The 20,825-nt window shown below is 47.8% G+C and overlaps 1 protein-coding gene across 6 annotated transcripts in view; it reads left to right on the top strand.

Annotated features, from left to right (window-relative positions):
• The window catches only part of NEDD4 (NEDD4 E3 ubiquitin protein ligase), a 319,682-nt gene that overhangs the window by 261,871 nt on the left and 36,986 nt on the right, over positions 1-20,825 (top strand). For all 6 annotated transcript variants that reach the window (XM_033919613.1, XM_033919614.1, XM_033919612.1 and 3 more), the window contains one exon: positions 19,792-20,021. In XM_033919613.1, the coding sequence (XP_033775504.1) occupies positions 19,792-20,021 (230 nt within the window). The remainder of the gene's footprint in view (positions 1-19,791; positions 20,022-20,825) is intronic.

Here is a 20,825-nt window from a genome sequence, read left to right on the forward strand (position 1 = left end):
TAGGGACCCCACTCTGCCGGACTCCTATAGACCCATTTCCCTGCTGAATTTTGAGACGAAATTGATGGCTAAGGTGCTGGCGAATCGTTTGGCTAGAGTGCTGCCTTCTTTAATATCGGACCAGCAGGTAGGATTTGTGCGTGATCGGCCGGTATCTAAGAATCTTCGCCGTATCTTGCTGGCCCTGGAGAAGTCTGCTATGGACGGTGACCCCGCAGTACTTGTGAGTTTTGATGCCGAAAAGGCTTTTGATCGGGTGCGGTGGGGGTTCCTCTTTGCTACGCTGCGGGCCTATGGCTTTGGCCCTTTTTTTCTTAACGCCCTTTTAGTGCTATATAGTGATCCGGTGGCGCGGATTTCGGTGAATGGTGGCTATTCGGACCCCTTTTCCATCAGTAGGGGGACCCGTCAGGGCTGTCCCCTGTCGCCTTTGCTGTTTGTGCTTTCTTTGGATCCCTTGATCAGAGAGCTGCAATCTAATGTTGACATCAGGGGTCTTCAATTGGGGGCCGCTCATTTTAAGATTGCGGCCTTCGCTGATGATCTTTTGGTCTTTTTGACTGATCCGCAGCGTTCCTTATCTACTCTCTTGGAGAGTGTATGGGAGTATGGAGATTTTTCTGGGTTCACCTTAAATTTAAAGAAATCGGAGGCTTTGGCCTCTGATGCAGGTCTGCGGCGTTCTTGGAGAGGGACTTTTCCCTTGCAATGGGCGGATTCCTCGTTTCGCTATTTGGGCGTGCAGTTGTCCATGGATGTTCGGGAGCTCTACCGGTTGAATGTCGCTCGTTTGCTCTCCATTACGGTTCCGTGTTGGCCGCTTGGCGTAATCTGCCGCTTTCTTTGATGGGGAGGGTGCAACTTTTTCGGATGGTTTTATTCCCTAAGTGGCTTTATGTTTTACAGACTTTACCGCTGTATCTCTTGCGTAAGGATATCCGGGCTCTCTCCTCCTTGTTGTCTAAATTCTTTTGGGGGGGTCGGAGACCGAAGTTGCGGTGGCATTTGCTGGTGGGCTCCTGGGACCGGGGCGGTTTTGGGGTGCCGGATATGGCTCTTTATAATCAGGCGTGTCTTTTACGCCATGTCCGGGACTGGGTCTTGGGTACTGACCTTTATACTGATATTTTCCTGGAGCGCGACTATTATTATCCTTCTCATCTGCTCTCTCTATTGCAGTCTCGGATGGCGGTTCTGCCGGGGTTCTGTCGCCGTAGTGTTTTGTTTCGCCCCCTTTGGGAAATGTGGCAACGGGTGCTGTCTTTATGGCGTCAGGATCCTCATGTTAGTGTGTTATTGCCCCTAACCGGTAATCTCTCCTTTCTCCCGGGGCTGCTTCCCTCTGTCTTTGGGCGCTGGCGGGCTCGAGGGTTTGAGTTTCTTTTTCATATGATGCGGGAGGATGGGACGCTCCTCTCTTGCGATGAGTTGCTGCGTTGTGGTCTGCCTTCTCGGGCCTTCTCTTTGCTCATTGTCAATTGCGGCATTATGTGCAGTCCCTTCCGCGGAGCTCTCTTTCTTTGGATTTTGGGATCAGTTTTCGTGCCTTTTTGGAGGGGGGAGAGGACCTTGCCTCTGGGATCTCGGTCTCCGTATATCACAAACAGCTTAGGGCACTAGGGCCCCCGAGGGATTTTACCGTGGTGCTGGAGGCTTGGCAGAGGGATTTGGGGCAGGAGCTTGGGGTGGGGTTTTTGCTGTGGGCTATTCGCCATATTCCTACTCTGGTGCATAGTGCGGAGCTCCGAGAGTGCCACTTCAGGACCTTGATGAGAGGGTATGCCTCCCAGAGCCGGGCCTACCATATGGGTTGTGTCGCTACCCAATACTGTCTCACCTGTCAAGCGGAGGTGAACTCTTATTTTCATGGTCTTTGGGAATGTGAGAGTATTCAGAGTTTTGGGGGGGCCTTGGCTTCCTTTCTTCAGGGTCTCCTATGGGTGTCTGTTCCTGTCTCTGCATATCATATGCTGTTCGCTCATTTTTCTTTGTTTTCTGTGTATGCCTCTGCGGAGAAACTGTTTTTGAGCAAATGTTATATTTTGGGGAAGAAGTGTATATTGAATTTCTGGCTGGCAGATACCCCGCCCTCCTTCTGGTACTGGAGGAATAAATTACATGACCTTCTAGGGTGGGAGGCCAAGTTGGTTTCTACCTCTCGCCGCCGGAGCAGAGACTTTGTTCATATTTGGACTCCCTATTTGGACAGTTTATCTCCCCGGGTTCGTAGTCGTATCTTGAATAGACTGCAGTTGTATTCCATTCCGCCTGTCTGATCTGGGGGGTGGGGGATTGGGAGAGGTGGGGGTGTGGGGTTCTGGGAGGGGGTCTGCTTTGGGGGGGATGGGGGGGGGCGCTTTGTAACCTGAGAGGACATAAGAGTCCAGTCCTCTTGGGGAGGGGAGCTATGTGTTCTATATTTGACTTTCTGCCTGCTGTTTGTACTTGTTGTAGTTTGTTGCTTAATAAAAAAAACAGATTTCACATAAATTTGAGTTTTTGCCAGGAAAACTGCTGAAATTGGGACCTGAGGGTCTCCTAGTTGGATTCATGCCAAATTTGAGCATTTTTGTGCCACCTGCCATGTGGCACGGGAGGGAGCAGTACCGTATTTTCGCGGATATAACGCGCGCGTTATACGTGATTTTACGTACCGCGCATACCCCTCGCGCGTTATATGCCTGAGCGCGGTATACAAAAGTTTTTAAACATAGTTCCCACCCCGCCCGACGCCCGATTCACCCCCCCAGCAGGACCGCTCGCACCCCCACCCCGAACGACCGCTCGCACACGCTCCCACCCGCACCCGCATCCACGATCGGAGCAAGAGGGAGCCCAAGCCCTCTTGCCCGGCCGACTCCCCGACGTCCGATACATCCCCCCCCCCGGCAGGACCACTCGCACCCTCACCCCGAAGGACCGCCGACTCCCCAACAATATCGGGCCAGGAGGGAGCCCAAACCCTCCTGGCCACGGCGACCCCCTAACCCCACCCCGCACTACATTACGGGCATTAGGGATCCCAGGCCCTCCTGCCCTCGACGCAAACCCCCCTCCCTCCAACGACCGCCCCCCCCCAAGAACCTCCGCCCGTCCCCCAGCCGACCCGCGACCCCCCTGGCCGACCCCCACGACACCCCCACCCGCCTTCCCCGTACCTTTGTGTAGTTGGGCCAGAAGGGAGCCCAACCCCCCCTGGCCACGGCGACCCCCTAACCCCACCCCGCACTACATTACGGGCAGGAGGGATCCCAGGCCCTCCTGCCCTCGACGCAACCCCCCCTCCCCCCCCAGCCGACCCGCGACCCCCCTGGCCGACCCCCACGACCCCCCCACCCCCTTCCCCGTACCTTTGGAAGTTTGCCGGACAGACGGGAGCCAAACCCGCCTGTCCGGCAGGCAGCCAACGAAGGAATGAGGCCGGATTGGCCCATCCGTCCTAAAGCTCCGCCTACTGGTGGGGCCTAAGGCGCGTGGGCCAATCAGAATAGGCCCTGGAGCCTTAGGTCCCACCTGGGGGCGCGGCCTGAGGCACATGGGCCAAACCCGACCATGTGTCTCAGGCCGCGCCCCCAGGTGGGACCTAAGGCTCCAGGGCCTATTCTGATTGGCCCACGCGCCTTAGGCCCCACCAGTAGGCGGAGCTTTAGGACGGATGGGCCAATCCGGCCTCATTCCTTCGTTGGCTGCCTGCCGGACAGGCGGGTTTGGCTCCCGTCTGTCCGGCCAACTTCCAAAGGTACGGGGAAGGGGGGTGGGGGGGTCGTGGGGGTCGGCCAGGGGGGTCGCGGGTCGGCTGGGGGGGAGGGGGGTTTGCGTCGAGGGCAGGAGGGCCTGGGATCCCTCCTGCCCGTAATGTAGTGCGGGGTGGGGTTAGGGGGTCGCCGTGGCCAGGAGGGTTTGGGCTCCCTTCTGGCCCAACTACACAAAGGTACGGGGAAGGCGGGTGGGGGTGTCGTGGGGGTCGGCCAGGGGGGTCGCGGGTCGGCTGGGGGACGGGCGGAGGTTCTTGGGGGGGGCGGTCGTTGGGGGGAGGGGGTTTGCGTCGAGGGCAGGAGGGCCTGGGATCCCTCCTGCCCGTAATGTAGTGCGGGGTGGGGTTAGGGGGTCGCCGTGGCCAGGAGGGTTTGGGCTCCCTCCTGGCCCGATATTGTTGGGGAGTCGGCGGTCCTTCGGGGTGAGGGTGCGAGTGGTCCTGCCGGGGGGGGGGGGATGTATCGGACGTCGGGGGGGGGGCATCAGGCTTTCAGGATGGGGACAGACCTTCAAGGGGGGACAGGACTTCAAGGGAGGACAGTGCACGGAAAGTCAGGGGGGGTGAACGGAGAGTCGGGACAGCGCACGGAAAGTCAGGGCAGTGCACGGAAGTCAGGGGGGGTGAACGGAGAGTCGGGACAGCGCACGGAAAGTCAGGGCGGGCGAAAGGAGAGTCGGGCAGCATGCGCGTTATATGCCTGAGCGCGGTATAGAAAAGTTTTTGTACATATCATCGTGATTTCTGCGCGCTATACCCCTGTGCGCGTTTTACAATGGTGCGCGTTATATCCGCGAAAATACGGTAATTACTTGTTCAGCCTCCTTTTCACAGAAGCAGGTGATTACATGCTCAGCTGGCCCATCAAGGCGACTCTCTTTGCTTTTGGGGCTTGATTCTGTGGCAGCAGTGGCCAACCGCAAGACGGATCCTCCACAGTCTATAATGCACAAGTTTCAATCATCTAAGGGTGACTTTATACCCCAGGGTCCAGATACCTTCTCAGGGTGCATGAGATTTTTGTGCTTCGAGTTTCCAGCCGAGGATCCAGCTGCTGGCTGTTCTGTTCCCTTCTGTCTGTGCCCGATGTTTCCTCCTCAGGGCATTCAGTTTCTGCGTCAGCTCTGTCTGTTCCTTCTTTGCAGCCAGTTCAGGGTGCGCCAGCAGCGAATCCGGTCCTCAATGAGCATTTGGTTGCAAGGCTGCACTGCTCGGATTGGAGGATCCGGATTGGAATACTGGATCTGTGGATCCCTTAGGGGCTCCGGATCCTGGTGTTGATCAGACTGTGGTAGTTTTGTTTAACTTTGTGGTGCTGCTTGATCTGATTGCTGAGTCTATGCAGGGCTTGAGCTTGGATGCCAAGCCTCATCCTTCTATTTCTGTTACTACTTCTCCCTGGCTTTGCAGCGTGTGCTCACAGTCTGAGTCCTTTCCATGGCATCCGGATATCAGTCTCATAGTTATGGAATCTCCAGATGGGATTTTCTGTAGCGCTATCTCCCGCCGGTATCCTCGGGCACAGGAGTGACAGCTAATATTGTGGCGGCCCTAGGCAATTTCCCTAGATGATTCCCTTAGGTGTCTTGACGCACGTCACTGCCCAGTGACAATTTTTAGCTCTGCTAATTTAGTTAAAGCTGCTGTGGTGATGTCCTTTATGCCACGCCTGCCTAACTTGCTACTTATGCTACAGACTGAGGCAGTAGTGCCTCCTCCTCAGCTTCTGATGGCTGGGATGGACTTCATGATGGATGATTCTATGTCCGTTTAAGATGGCTGGCTTCAGAGTCAGCGTATTCTATGTCAGCCCACAAATGTTTTGGGTTCGGCAGTAGGCTTTAGCCCGCTACCTTTCAAGGAGCTGTTGGGCAATTGACTGGATGCCCTCTTGACTTCAGTGATGGATTGTCATCTACAGGCGTTGCTGGATGGTATGGCGCCCCCCTTTTTGGGGCTTCTGAAGGATTTTTTTGTGCCTTCAGACCACATTCTCCTTCCTTGTCGCAGAGATCCTTTCAGGGTTCCAGGGGTTGATTTGCAAACTACAAGCGCTCTCAGCCTGCCTCTGCCTGACTTATCCAAAAGAAAAAAAAAAATGAATGATGCCAGGTTGCTGAGTACCCCTCTGTAGATAGGGGATTGGATCTTGGAGCGTCTGCAGACCTAGGTGCACACTGCTGCAGACTAGTGGGTCTTGGAATTTCTTCGGTCAGGCTACAAGCTGGCATTTGCCCAACCCCTGTTAGATTGGTTTGTGGCTTCTCCTGTCAGGAGACCGGATGCAGCGCACATAGTCCAGGATACTGGTCAGCGTTTCCTGGATATTCGAGCGATAGAGCCAGTGCTAATAGCCCTTTTAGGCTCAGGCAGATATTCTGTATACTTGATCGTACTAAAGAATGCTTCAGTAGATCTGGATCTAAAATACCTGCGTATGGCTCTCAAGCTTACTCAGTTCCGGAGGGAGACCGTGAGATCTTTTCTTTGCAGCAGTGGCTCCAGGGGAGTTTTGGCCTCTCTGGATTTCACTGAGGCGGATTTACAGATTCCCATTTTTTCCAGCTCACCGCTACTTTCTGAGGTTTCATATGCGGGATCAGCATTATCAGTTTTCGGCTCTGCCATGTGGTCTGACGATAGCACCCCGGACCTTCACCACTGTGCTGGTGGTTGGGGAGTCTCATTGGAGGAGGAGGAGGTTGCAAGTTCACCCATATCTGGACAACTGATTCCTCAGAGCGTCGGAAACGGGGAGCACCACGGTGGAACGGGTATTCCGAGTTCTGGAGGACCTGGGCTGGTTTGTCAACTTCATCTTAAAGCCATTTGTCATCCACTCAGTTTCTGGATTTCCGCGGGTTGCTTGTTTGATTCGGCAGCGGACCATGTATACTTGCCTGGGGCTTGGAGACAGAAGCTATGTTGGCAGATTTTGGAGTTTTTATTTTAAAAAACCCCAAAACAATCCACAAGTTGGCGCCTCCTGCTCATGATTTCCTATAGGTTCTAGGCTCCATGGGGGCCCGCTGGAGATGGTTTCTTGGGCAAGGGCGTATTTGTGTCCTCTTCAGCATGTCTGACTCTCTCGTCGGGCACCCCACCAAGATGTCTTAGCCATGAAGCTGCCATGGACTGGAGGCTTCACCCTCAGTCGCTCTGGAGGGGCTGGCAGAGTCACGGCTGTGGAGGTGATCAGCGCCATTTTGTCAGCGCCGTGCTGGATGGATATAAAAAGAGAAAGCGTTGCCCCAGTCGGACCTTATATGAAAGAGCACATGGTGTGCTTCCTTGTTTTTCACATGCTCCTGTGTGCCTGTGGAATTGTGGATGCACCGGGATCTCCTGGTTTGAGGGAAGTCTGGATCTCAGATAATATGGCTGTTACTTGCTATTCTGGTTTAAGTTTGTTTACAATTTTGTGTTTTTTTCCTGTTCTAGTTCAGAAATTGATATACTGTATATTTGAGCTCATCCTAACGTTCATTTGCTCTGCAGACTGCTCTTATGACTATTGTATTTACTGTATGGGAATTCGGAGGCCGGAGTGGCATTGTTTTGTGATCTTTCACACCTTTGGGACCGCCTAGGGCGAACCTGAGGCTGTGACCACAACCATGCAATTGGGGAGAAGGTTGGGAAGGGAGGGGGGGAGTCCTTGGCCGACGTGGTTGCTGCTGGTATTCTTTCGATTATTGGGAAGGTTGGGATCAGACCCTGCTGCGAGACTCCTGCACCTGACATTTACTATGGTACTGGTGCTGCTCGGGCAGGTCCTGAGCGTCATGTGGCTGCCCTGGGTATGGCTGGGAACCCGGGGTGGATTTTTTCCGCACTTAGCATCTTATATGATTGTACTAGCCCCTTTTATACCTGCTGGCTAACACTTTGAGAATAGTATCCTGGAATGTTTCGGGCATTACCTCTCCCATAAAACGAACAAAAATTTTAACACAGCTCAAACGACATAAGGTCGACATAGCCTGTCTGCAAGAAACCCGACTTACAGACTTGGAACATCAGAAATTGAGGAGGTCCTGGGTAGCCGCAGTGCATGCAGCATCTTCAACTCATAAGCGGGCAGGGGTGACAATACTGATTAATAAGACATTGCCTTACACTGCGAAAGTAGTAGCCTCGGACCCACAGGGCCGCTACCTCTTGCTGCAGTTGTCAGTAGGCACATATTCCTTTTACTTGATGAATGTATATGCACCTAATACCTATGACCATTCCTTCTTTGAGGGTCTAACTGCCATGCTTCTTGGGCAGGTTACTGATCCAGTATACATTGCAGGGGATTTCAATCAGGTGTTTGACCCGACTTGTGACCGTTCTCAGCCGGGACCTGGTGCGAGTATATCTCATACCAGAGGCCTGCCCTATTTTTGCGCCACTTTAGATCTGGTGGACCCGTGGAGAATTCTCCATACCACTGAACGGGATTACACACATCGCTCCAGAGCACATAACACACAATCTAGGATAGATTACATCCTTACCACGCGCAGAGCATTTCTAAATGTGGATGCAGCGGTAATAGGCCCGGCGGTGATTTCAGATCACGCGATGATCTGGCTAGATGTGAATGTGGGCTTCGGTTTACGCGGACCTGTACGTTGGCGCTTCCCTAGTTATCTATTTTCTGATGACCATTTCAAAACATACCTAACGACTAAATGGGGTGAATTCCTAGACTTTAATGGTCAGCATAGTAATGATCCGACACTGTTTTGGAGCACGGCTAAGGTGGTGCTCAGAGGAGATTGTATAGCTTATGTAATAGCGCGTAATCGCCGTTTGTCCCGGGGAATACTGCGGTTGGAAAAACAACTAGCAAGTGCTAAGCATCAGTATACCCTGTTCCCGACCCGCCACGCGAGGGAACACTTAGCTTCCGTGGAAACGACCCTCAACTCCTATATACATGAGCGCACGGTGAAAGTGCTCTTGTATCAAAAATTTTGCTACCATCGCTATGGAAATCGGGCAGGGAAGTTATTAGCCCGCTTGACTTCCCAGGTGCGGGGTCACCGTTATGTTTTGGGATTGAGGGATAGTATGGGCCAATTTCAACACACTACTGAACACATTGCACAAATTTTTCAGTCCCACTTCGGGAAGATATATGGGCGCCGGGACTCGGGAGCTGAACCCCTTATTAAGGACTATTTCACGGATTCCAGTTTACCGCTGTTCTCTGACTCGGATGTTAGGTTTCTTAATGCACCCATCACCCCTAAAGAGCTACATAAAGCTATCCACAATCAACAAAATTTTTCGGCTCCAGGGCCGGTTGGCTTTACGGCAGAATTTTATAAACCTGCTCTCAGGGCAGCTTAGTCCTTTTTTAAGGGACTATTACTCCCAGGTAATCCAGGATGCACATTTCCCAGGAGAAGCGAATGAGGCTTTAATCACGTTGATATTGAAGCCTGGCAAAGACAGTTCTGCTCCCAAGTCCTATCGCCCAATTTCTTTGCTGAATGTAGACATCAAAATTCTGTCCAAAATCTTAGCTGATAGATTAGCGACCCTTCTCCCCGTTGTGATTGCATCCACACAAGTCGGCTTTGTACAGAGTAGGCAAGCAGTACACAATGTACGTAAAGCATTGATAGCCTTAGCGCACACGCAATTCCATCACACTCCTATGCTTCTATTCAGTTTGGATGCGGCACAGGCGTTCGACCAGGTCAATTGGACGTACCTCTTTGAAGTGCTAAATTGTATGGGGATATCTGGCTGGTTCGCCTCGGCATTACGCACTTTATATTCCACTCCAACAGCAAGACTACTTGTCAATGACATTATTACTGAGCCAATACCTATTGAGAGGGGAACTCGACAGGGCTGTCCCCTGTCACCCCTCTTATTTCTATTGTACCTCGAACCCTTTCTTCGCACAGTGTCTCAGGACCCTGACATAGTGGGTGTGGACTTTGGGACTCATTCACTCAAAGTGTTGGCCTTTGCAGATGACCTATTATTTTTGCTAACTGACCCCGCTCACTCTGTTCGATATTTATTGCAAGCGCTTGACGAATTCAAATTTTATTCGGGATTTACATTGAACTACCAGAAATCTATGGCCCTAGCTAGCCCCATAACACTACAACAGACATGGAGTGGTCACTTCCCATTTACGTGGGCTCAGACTTCAATTCGCTATTTGGGGGTACAGATCCCCCGAGACCTTACGACCCTGTACTCCAGCAATATCACCCCATTGCTTCAAGACACCTCACAACATCTACAGAATTGGTCCACTTTTCCCTTATCGGTGGTGGGCCGGGTAGCCCTTTTTAATATGGTGCTCTTTCCCAAATGGTTATATCGCTTACAGGTTTTACCTCTGCTGCTGTCCCATGCCCATAACATTCGTTTAACGAAAGAGCTACAGCGTTTTCTATGGGGTGGTAAGCGACCACGTATGCCCTTGCTACAGATGTGTCTGTCCAGGGATAGGGGGGGGCTATGGTTTATTAAATGTACATTGGTATGCTATGGCTTGTCAGATGAGACATATTAATGATTGGTTTAGAGGAACATCTGATTTTTCTGCTACACCACTGGAGTTATCTTTGCTGGCTCCGTTCCATGTGAGCTATTTTCTACATGTGGCGGATCCGGGGATGCGTCCTTTGGTGTCTCATTACCCCATTTTTACACCGGCCAGAAGGACATGGAGATGGGTCTGTAAAACAGCCAAATTGTCTTCTAGGGTGTCTTTATATTTGCCTATACTGGGCAATGGAGCTTTCCAGCCGGGCATGCAAAATGCCACCTTTCTTAGGTGGCAAGCACAAGGTCTACAATATCTTTTTCACCTGTTTTCGGAGGAGAGGAGCCTGGTAACATTTGCCGAGCTGCAACGAACTTTTGACCTACAGGTTAATGATCTCTTCGCCTATTACCAGATCCGTCACTAAGAACATAAGAACATAAGCAGTGCCTCTGCCGGTCAGACCATAGGTCCATCCTGCCCAGCAGTCCGCTCCCGCGGCGGCCCAAACAGGTCACGACCTGTCTGAATCACTAGAAGGGGCTGCCTTGCCACCTTGGTATCTCGTTTAAGTCCTGCCTTCCTATCGAAGTCCTAGCCCTCCAGTTTTGCACATGCACGACCTGGTTGGTTTATACTCATTACCTGGTGAATTCTATACTATGTTCAGTCCCTCCCAGTGGCTGCCCTTACTGAAGTCTGCAGGGAGGCACTTTCGGAACTCTTCAGCCTTTCAGCCCAACAGAGGATTCCTCTACGATTTCATATTGTGGGGATCCGGGATTGCCAACCAAGTACGAATCTGGATATATTAGTGACAGCGTGGGCATTGCCAGTTGACTGCTCAACAGTTACAACGGGTCCTGAAGAACATTCAGAAGGTGTCACCCAATATTACTCACTGGGAAATGCAATTGAAAATTGTTCTTAGACTTTACATTCCACCGGAACGTGCAGCCCGGATGGGGATTACTGCGTCGCATTCTTGCCCGAAATGCAATCAGGCTCACGCATCTTTGAGTCACATGTTTTGGGCCTGCCCCGCAATCCAACAGTTTTGGAGACATCTTGGCCTATATACCACATCGCTTTGGGGAAGGCGATGGCTTCCGCAACCGAGGGCGTTATTTGGATTTTATAATATAGCCTTGCCCAAACCCAGGGGAATGTCAGCATTTATCTCCAGAGCCCTTTTGATGGGAAAAAAAGCCATCCTCACCAACTGGCTCTCCCGTCATCCCCGTCGTATGCACAGTGGAGATCCCTAATGATAGTGCATGCAACACTGGAGAGACGCATGGTGGGAGATTTGACTCTTGGCCCGGGTCGCAAATTTTGTCAGGTATGGGAGCACTTCTGGCAGGACCTCACACCGCGTGCTCGCAGTAGACTTTTGAATCTTTAAGATTTTATTCCCACTCTCAGCTGTTGGACTGGCCATGGATTCTTGGGGAGGGGAGGGGAACTGATTATATTGTTGAAAATGTTATTTCCTGAAAGGTACTACTGTTTGTATTTGCTTCTTACTGCTGGAATAATAAAAATCATTTAAACATTAAAAAAAAAAAAATCTGAACTGAATTGTGCAGCTATGCTTAGAGCTGTTCCAATGTTAAGGCATGGCAGTTGTAAGCAGAGTGACCCCCCCCGACCCCCCATTTTCTATCTGGTCAAAGTTGTGCAATTCACTTGTTGACTGGTTTCCTCCAAACTAGATGAGTGCACTCTGCTTCAACATAAGTTACTCATCTGGTTTGCCAGACTCAGTATTATTGCTCTATTTTTCAGATTTGTGGCAGATGCCTGTCTGAGGGGGCTATTGTTCCATGTGTGGCACAGCATATGAGGGGTAGCAGTAGCTTTGGGCTTCACCTCTTTTTATGTGTCTGGGGGAACTGGAGCCCACATGGAATGTTTCCTGGGCCAGAAATTTTGGCTGGAGCTAGAAAAAGGAGAGTTTGCATCCCCAGCGAAATGCAGCCGTGTGCCAGCAGACAAACCCCAGAAGGCACCACTGGAGGTTCTGCCAGGTCCCTCTGGACAACCTGGGAAGTGCTTCACTCCCAAATTCATACATATGTGTATGAAGCTTTTTTAAGCTACAGCTAAAGTCCCCCTTTGGGGGACTCAGAAACAGTGGCATCTGGGTTTCTCCCCACGAAGGGCCTGGGATCCCTTAGTCAAAGCTATGTTAAAGTGTCGTGGACCCAGGCAGCACAGGATTTGAATGAAGATGATTTAGAGTCTGTGCCTCTGCTTTCTCAGTCAGGGTCCTCTGTGCTTGGAGATTCAGCATCTCAGCATGATGGGCTAGACCAGTAGTTCCCAACCCTGTCCTGGAGGGCTACCAGGCCAATCGGGTTTTCAGGCTAGCCCTAATGAATATGCATGGAGCAGATTTGCATGCCTGTCACTTCCATTATATGCAAATCTCTCTCATGCATATTCATTAGGGCTAGCCTGAAAACCCGATTGACCTGGTGGTCCTCCAGGACAGGGTTGGGAACCACTGGGCTAGACCATGATCAGATAGCAGCCCTGGACCTTGGAGACAATGGTATGCAGGCTGTTTAGCTATCTGCTCTGCAGAGAATTACAAAAATGCTCCAAAAACGCACTTTTACACAGTGCTCACTCATGAGCAGCCTAAAGGCCTTAGCTATCCGGGGTTGAAAAACCACTGTTCTTCCCTATCTACATCTATAACAACTAAGGAAAATTAATAAACAACAAGTTTCAGAAGATCTGGGGACCATTAGCAGACTTTTGTAATGAATGATATCATTTTCCCATAATAAATTATTTGTTAGGAGGGGAGGTGGGTGGGCATTATTTTATTTTATTTATCTCATAATATATATGTATTTGTCAATATTTTTATTATAATTGTTATTTGTATTGGGAGGGAAGGGAAGGGAAGGGAAGGTTTTAAATTTTAGTAACAATTGTTATACATACTATGTAATACATACATTTTCAGTTATTACTGTACATGAATTTAGAATGATATATTGTATTTACAGTGATACATAAAAGAAAATCAAGTGTATATTTTATGAGATCATATAAATTTCTATGATACACTTGTTGTAGTATGAAAAATGAATAAAAAATTGAAATGAAAAAAAAAAAAAAGAAACAACTTTTACCGAGATTAAAGAAAGGAGACCAGTGAGAATGGTTATTGATTGACCTGAAGTCAGAGTTCCTATTCAGATATGAAAACCCAAATGACATTGGAAAAGCAAAAATAGGGCATAAGGGCCCTGACACACGCAGGACAACCCAAGATGGGAGCCTGTTGGTCTCAGAAAACCCCCACAATATTAGAGGTTTCCTGAAGTTGTATAACAGCGGTGGTTAATTCTATTGCTACTGAGTTAGCTGTGCAAAACAGCTAGACTGTAGAATTGCACAGAATAGCCTGAGCCATATGAGCAAACTACTAAATATTTAAGCAAACTGTACTAAATAGTTGTACAGGTTAGATAATGTAATGTAATGTAATTTATTTCTTATATACCGCTACATCCGTTAGGTTCTAAGGCATCTAGTCAGCCACAAAACCAGAGAAGGCGGTCTACTGAAACAGCCATGCAGAGGGTTGTGTTTGTGAGGAGCTAGCTAATTAAAGGTATACAAAGCAATGGGGCTGGATGGTGTACATCCGAGGGTGCTGAAGTTCTGTTGGCTCCATTGACTGACCTTTTCAATGCTTCTCTAGAGTCGGGAGTGGTACCGGTAAAGAAGAAATTTGGCTATTTCAGCCATACAACACAGCTTAGAACTGTGTACTATATATCGAAGTGAGAAACAGATGAATGTAAAAACTATGCAATTGGACCAGTTCCAAATTACCAATGGCTTCCAAACTTCTTTGGCTACACTATTTCAGTAACTGAAAAATAGAGCAATAATACTGAGTCTGGCAAACCAGATGAGTAACTTATGTTGAAGCAGAGTGCACTCATCTGATTTGGTGGAACCCAGTCAACAAGTGAATTGCACAATTTTGACCAGATAGGAAATGGGGGGGGAGGGTTCACTCTGCTTACAACTGCCATACCTTAACACTGGAACTGCTCTAAGCATAGCTGAACAATTCAGTGCAGATTTTTTTTTTTTTAGCATAATGCTGGTGATGGGAAATGAAAAGCTAGTTTGGCTATTTATGCCAAAACATAGCCAGCAGGCTAAAGCAGCTACTATAACTGTTAAGGTGACTGACTGGACCAGAAACTACAAAATTAAATAAAATTGCAGCATATAATAGAAATAAGAAACAGAAAAAAGCAGCTAAAAGAAGCATCCAGTGGTGAAGTCAACTGAAGTTTATTAGAAGCAACTTTCAGTAAAAAAAAAAAAAAACAACAACCACAAAGTATGGTTCTATCATATGTTACTAAAAGCCCAACTTGCTTCAGCAACAAACTGCCTGCATCAAGGGCACACACGTCTTAGCAAAGGGTAATATACAGGAAACAAATCTAGTTGTCAGAAAGAAAACCTGGCTCATAGAAATGGTAGGTTAAAAGCCCTTAATTTAGAGTTTCAAAGACATATCCAGAAAGGACCCATTAAGCGTCATTAGCTCAAGAGCTAAGAGCAATTAGCTGACCTCAGGATGCACACCTGAGAAAGAATAAAAGGGAGAATCAATTAATGCTCTCTTTTTTTTTTTTATCTTGGAGAGCTAATGAATGTCTGGACTTGTTTACTGTGATTCAAACTGCCAGGAAACACTTCAGGAAAAAAAAACCCCAGACGAACCAGCTGACAAATTGAAAAAGAATTTTGGTAGGAAAAATTGTAACAGTCTGGTACACTGAGGAAATTTAATGTCACACAGAAATAGGAGTACGTAGCTAATCCTCCACTTTATGAGTCAGAGAAATATTAGCTGCTTACAGATAGTCACAGAGAAAAAGTTAATTGCTTATACTAAGGACTAGATTCACTAACCTCACGGATCCAATCCAATCCGTGGGTGATCCAATCCGTGAGGTGGCCAGGCATCCGATTCACAATGCACTCAAATTAGGCTGATTGGAGGCACGCCTCTAACCGACCACATGGATTGCTGAAGAGCGATCCTGACGCATGCGCAGACCATCTTCTTTGCCTGTAGAAGGTCTGCTCATGCACTTTCTCTCCATGCTTTTTTTTCCCCCTCGGTGCAATTTTTTTTTTTTTTTACTTGTCAGCCCATGGTTTTAACCCACGGGTTTAGAGTGGGGCTGCACTGCGGTGTGTTCTGGAACTTAACAGAACATGGCATAGTGCAGCCCCACTTTAATTCTGCAGGTTAAAACCACGGAGTCAAGCGGCAAGAGCAGGAGAATCGGATCGGCAAGAGCAGGAGAATCGGGTCGGCAAGAGCAGGAGAATCGGGGCGGCAAGAGCAGGAGAGTCGGGGAGGCAAGAGCAGGAGAGTTGGGGCAGAGAGTGGGGCGGAAAGAGCAGGAGAGTCGGGGCAGAGAGCGGGGTGGCAAGAGAAGGAGAGTCGGGGCAGAGAGCGGGGCGGCAAGAGCAGGAGAGTCGGGGCAAAGAGCAGGGCAGCAGAGAGCAGAGTTTTTGCACAAGCGACTGGTCCTCAGCAGTCGCTTGTTTTTGGATCATCCAGCCCAGTCAGTGTGCCTGAATTTGTTTAGTGAATCGAGGCCCTTCCTACTTTGCATGACGTTTCTCCTCATTTGCATGCGCGGATCGGATTGGGTGCCTAGACCAATGAGGCCCTAGGATCCTGTGGGTTGGGCAGGGGAGTGGCAGGCCCACCTCATTTGGACGGAGGCGGGCCTGCTGGCCGGACGTGTGAGAAGCCGTCTGGTCCAACTTGAAAGTAAGACTAAGGGGGGGTTCTAGGGTGGGGAGGTTTATTGGGAGGGTCCGGCAGGAGGGGTTGGGCACCCTCCTGCCGGTGATCTTAGGAGGAGCCGTTGGGGGGGCCGGCAGGAGGGTTTAGGCATCCTCCTGCCGGCGATCTTAGGGGGGCCATTGAGGGAGCCAGCAGGAGGGGTTGGGTACCCTCCTGCCGCGATTGTCGGGAGGGCCGTTAGGGGGGGTTGGCAGGAGGGGTTGGGCACCCTCCTGCCGTGATCGCTGGGGGGAGGGGAGACTTGCGGCCATAGCCGCGGCCACTATACTAATCACGGCAGGGAGATCCTTGTTGCGATTAGGTACAGCGGCCACATCTACATACCATGTAGGCCAACATTTTGCTACATTGTAAGCATCTCCCGTTCTGCTAGGGAGACGCATAGGGCCGCCTAGGTTCACTTAACCGTTTCCTATCGTAATAAATTTTACGTTATGCTGGTTTCAATCGTAATTATTTTAGCAAAGCTTTGTATTATTCACCGCTATCATTTACGGCTATTGTAAACGTAATGTAAATAAGTCATAAGTCTGTAAATTCAAATATTTTGTGTTCCTGGCTCTTTATTAGTCCATACAGACTGTTTATCCACTGTCTATGTGATTTTTGGAATGTCCTGTCATCCGGTACACACGATAGGAAAAGGTTAAGGCTACCGCCTAGTCTTAGGTGAGCTTAGGCGGGCTTGCGGGCCTCTCTAGGCTCCCTGGAGGCGCCTTCAATATAGGCGGCCTGCCTGGGGAGCATTTTTTTATTTTAGAAAAAGTGCCTCCCGATTGGCTGATTAGACAGCTGTAGGACGCCTACAGCTGCCTACAATCAGGAGCACTTTGCAGAATCAGGGCCTTATTGTATAAAGGTCAGTATGCAATAATAATATAATTTGACCTTTCCAGCGCATTTGACGTGGTTGACTTGGACTGTGACTTGAGAAAAGGGGTGATGTGAGCATAGCTACTCTGGCAGAATATGTCATGTTTGTGCTTTCTGTGGTCATTCTAATGATGTCATGACCATAGAAAATTTGATAAGCACTATGCTATGCCATATCAGCATGGAAATTGTCTCATTTTACTGTGTAAGCAGACTACTTATTTTTTTCTGTTGACTATAAAGTTTTCACAACTTATCTACCCAAAGCTTTTGTTAACAAGCTTGTGATCTTGGGCAAGTCACTTTACCATCCATTGCCTCACATACAAATTTAAGATTGTAAGCTCTTAATGGAACTCAACTTGAGCTACAACTGAAAAGAGTTGAATTAAATCCAAATAAATAAAAACAAACCTGTTTCAGAAAGTTTACCCTTTATCTGATATATCAGCAACTTATCCAGTTTGACACTCTTCAAATCTTGGGTGAAACATCTTCCGAAAATGTAGTGTTCATTGGAACACCTTTTCTGACCAAGTGATAGTTAGTTAACTCAGCCAACCTAGTTTTAGGTAAACAGATTTGGCTATGAATAGCTCCTTATATTATATAAACTGGAGATGTTAGTTCTAGCAAGCATATGTCGAAGAATAATACTTTAGGAGAATCCTGATGAATGTTTTATTAGTACTGTAATATATTTGTATATCCATAAAAAATATCAGTATGTGGGGGAGTGGCTTAAGGAAGATGGCCGCGGGTAGCTGGATTTAGATGCCACGGAAGTTCCCGGGCTGCTTTTACCTTTGGAATGGTGAAACGTAAATCCAAATTTTGGGTTTTTCCCAGTGAACCTTTGCCAGCAGCATCGGGCCCAATAGACGCTTTTCTTCAGCGAGGGACGCTAACACAGCCGGAGGTTTTGTCGGCTGGGAGAGACACGCCTGCTGAAGCGTTGCAGCTCTCCCTCAAGGCAACATCAATAACCCCGGAAGAGCGAAGTCCTCCGAGTCGTCCGGGGGCGTTTGACCAGTCGATGGAAGAACGAAGTCCTCCGAGTTGTTTGGGGGCGTTTAACCAGTCGATGGTGGAGAAAATGTCCCGGGGTGTTCCCTCTCCTGACCTGCTGAGATCGGGAGTCGGCTCAGCAGGAGGAGTGGTGAAGCCAAATCAACTATCAGAGCATTCGGAGGAGTTGGAACAGAAATTGCCTCAGGATTTCCTGATACTGAGTTTATCGCCTGCTGAAGTTCCAGGTACTTTTTCATCAGAGGATCTGGGTTCTGAACTGATACCAATGCAGAGGCCCAAGGTTTTCAATATGGAGACAATTTGGGAAGCAATATCTAGTTTGCAAATCTCTTTGGGAACCCAAATGCAGCAACTTACTACACGTTACACCTCTGTTGTGTCTGAAAATTTGGAAATGAAAAATAGGATATCCAGCGTTGAAAATAAAGTGGATGGACATGAAACTAGAATAAAAACAGTGGAGTCCCAGGCTTTGGTCTGGGTAAGAGATAGTGGAAACCTTAATTTTAAGGTGGAAATGTTGGAAAATATGACTAGAAGAAGTAATCTTCGGATTATCAACTTTCCAAAATTACCACTTATCTCAGCGCAGGATACATTTAAAAAGTATTTGAAAGAAGTTTTGAAAGTTCCCGAAACCTCCTATCCGCCTCTCACTAAAATATATTATTTACCAACCAGAGCATCTGCTCAAAAACCAAACCAGCAGAATTTGTCTGCTGATAGTTTGTATTTGACAAATTTCCTTGAGAGGTCAGGTGAAGAGATACCGGCAACTGCTACGCTACTTGTACAATTTGCCATCGATGCTGACAGTGAATGGATGCTTAAATTGTTTTTTAAGTTTAAAGATGTACCATTTATGACTAAAATAGTGAGAATGTATCCAGACGTGTCACAAATGACCCAAAAGAGAAGAAAACAATTTCTTATTTTGAGACCTAGGGTTCTGCAGTTAGGTGCGACGTTTGTACTCAGATTCCCCTGTAAATGTGTAATGACCTATCAAGGGAATAGATTTATTTTCTTTGAACCTCAGCAGTTGACAAAATTTATTGCTGCTAAAGAGCAAACTTAGAATTCGAGAGAATTACAGTCTCAAATCAGCTCAATTATAAGGTTCTTGTTCTCCCTTGCTACCATCTTTTATTTCCTTTGTATTATTTGATAAAGGTTTCAGCTATTGTATAGCTTTCTCCCCCTTAATTGAGGTCTAATGATACAAGCCAGTAAAAATTCACATTTGGGTCTAATGTTTTGCCTTTGATGAGAAAATAAATTTTTGTTTTGTTTTTGTATTTCTAATGTATATTTTCCTATTGATTATTGTCTCATCTTAAAGTTTGAATAGGTCTTATATTATTTTCTTTGTTTTGACTAATACTATGTCAATACTATAAAATGAAAATAAAGAATTTTAAAAATATATATATATCAGTATGTAACTGTCAAAACTGAAAGCTATTGAAGCAATGTGCATTCAGGTGCAGTAGGTGCTTTTCTATCCCTTGAGGTTCTGCCTGGAGGTCCTACCTGGAGGTTCATAATCTCTTTGTACCTGAGGCAATGGAGGGTTAAAGTGGCTTGTCCAAGATCACAAGGAACCACGGTGGAATTTGAACATGGTTCCCCTGGTTCTCAACCCTCTCTAATTATTAGGCTACTTATCTATGCCATATACTCTCTAATAATCACTGTGACATTATAAAAACACCTGTTCTAAACCATGGATTAATATGCTTAATTTTTCAGACAGATATTCCAAATCGATTTGAAATGAAATTGCGCCGTAATGCAATTCTGGAAGATTCTTACAGAAGAATTTTAGCAATTAAGAGAGCAGACCTTCTTAAAGCCCGGCTCTGGATCGAATTTGATAATGAAAAAGGTTTAGATTATGGAGGAGTGGCCAGAGAATGGTTTTTCCTAATATCTAAAGAAATGTTCAACCCCTATTATGGTCTATTTGAATATTCTGCTGCGTAAGTAGTATGATTCCTGAATGTGTGTTATAAAAAAAGTAGTCCATTGTTACATACTTTCTCATTTTTTCTTTTGATTATTTTAATTTTAACTATCCATTAGTCTTGAATCAAAGGAATTTTCTCAGTATTGTTTGCTATGAACTTGAGTATTTTAAGTATGATTATCCCAACAAGCTCGATTTATACATCCAAGAAAAGACTTTTTTTTTTTTTTTTTAGAAACCTGAACTGGCATGCGTTTCATTGAGACTATGGGTTAGATGCACTAAAGTCAGCGATCGTCGCTAAACCTGTTTTCATAGCTTTAGCAACGATCACTTTTACCGACCCAATGCATGGCCCACCATGTGTTTTTCCCATCGATTGCCCATTTTCTGATTCAGCCATACAAATTAGCTAAATCCCCATGCAGAGTAGCCAAGTGATTGATACACTAGTATCGCATGGCTATTTAAAAAAAAAAAAAAAAAAGGAGGTTTAGTGATCGAAAAAATCAACTGGTCTGGGGGGGGTTTCATTTTTTTCAATGGTACACAAAATATCTATCCCATAAAGAAAAAAAAATCCCCCACCGCCAATGACCCCCCTTCCCCAATGACCCCCGATAAACGTGGCACGAGAGAAAATTGGCAGGAGGGTGTGCACGCAGAACACCCCCGTGCCATGCCCTCCCCTTGCACCAGGCACCCCGAGCCACTGTCCTCCCCCTGAGCACCCCAAAAAATGTCAGGATGAATGCCCACTCCCTCCTGCTACCCGACACCCCCACCGAACATCCCCCACATCTTTTTAAAAAAGTTG

This window comes from Geotrypetes seraphini, chromosome 14 (genome assembly GCF_902459505.1).
Source record: "Geotrypetes seraphini chromosome 14, aGeoSer1.1, whole genome shotgun sequence".
Taxonomy (NCBI): Eukaryota; Metazoa; Chordata; class Amphibia; order Gymnophiona; family Dermophiidae; genus Geotrypetes; species Geotrypetes seraphini.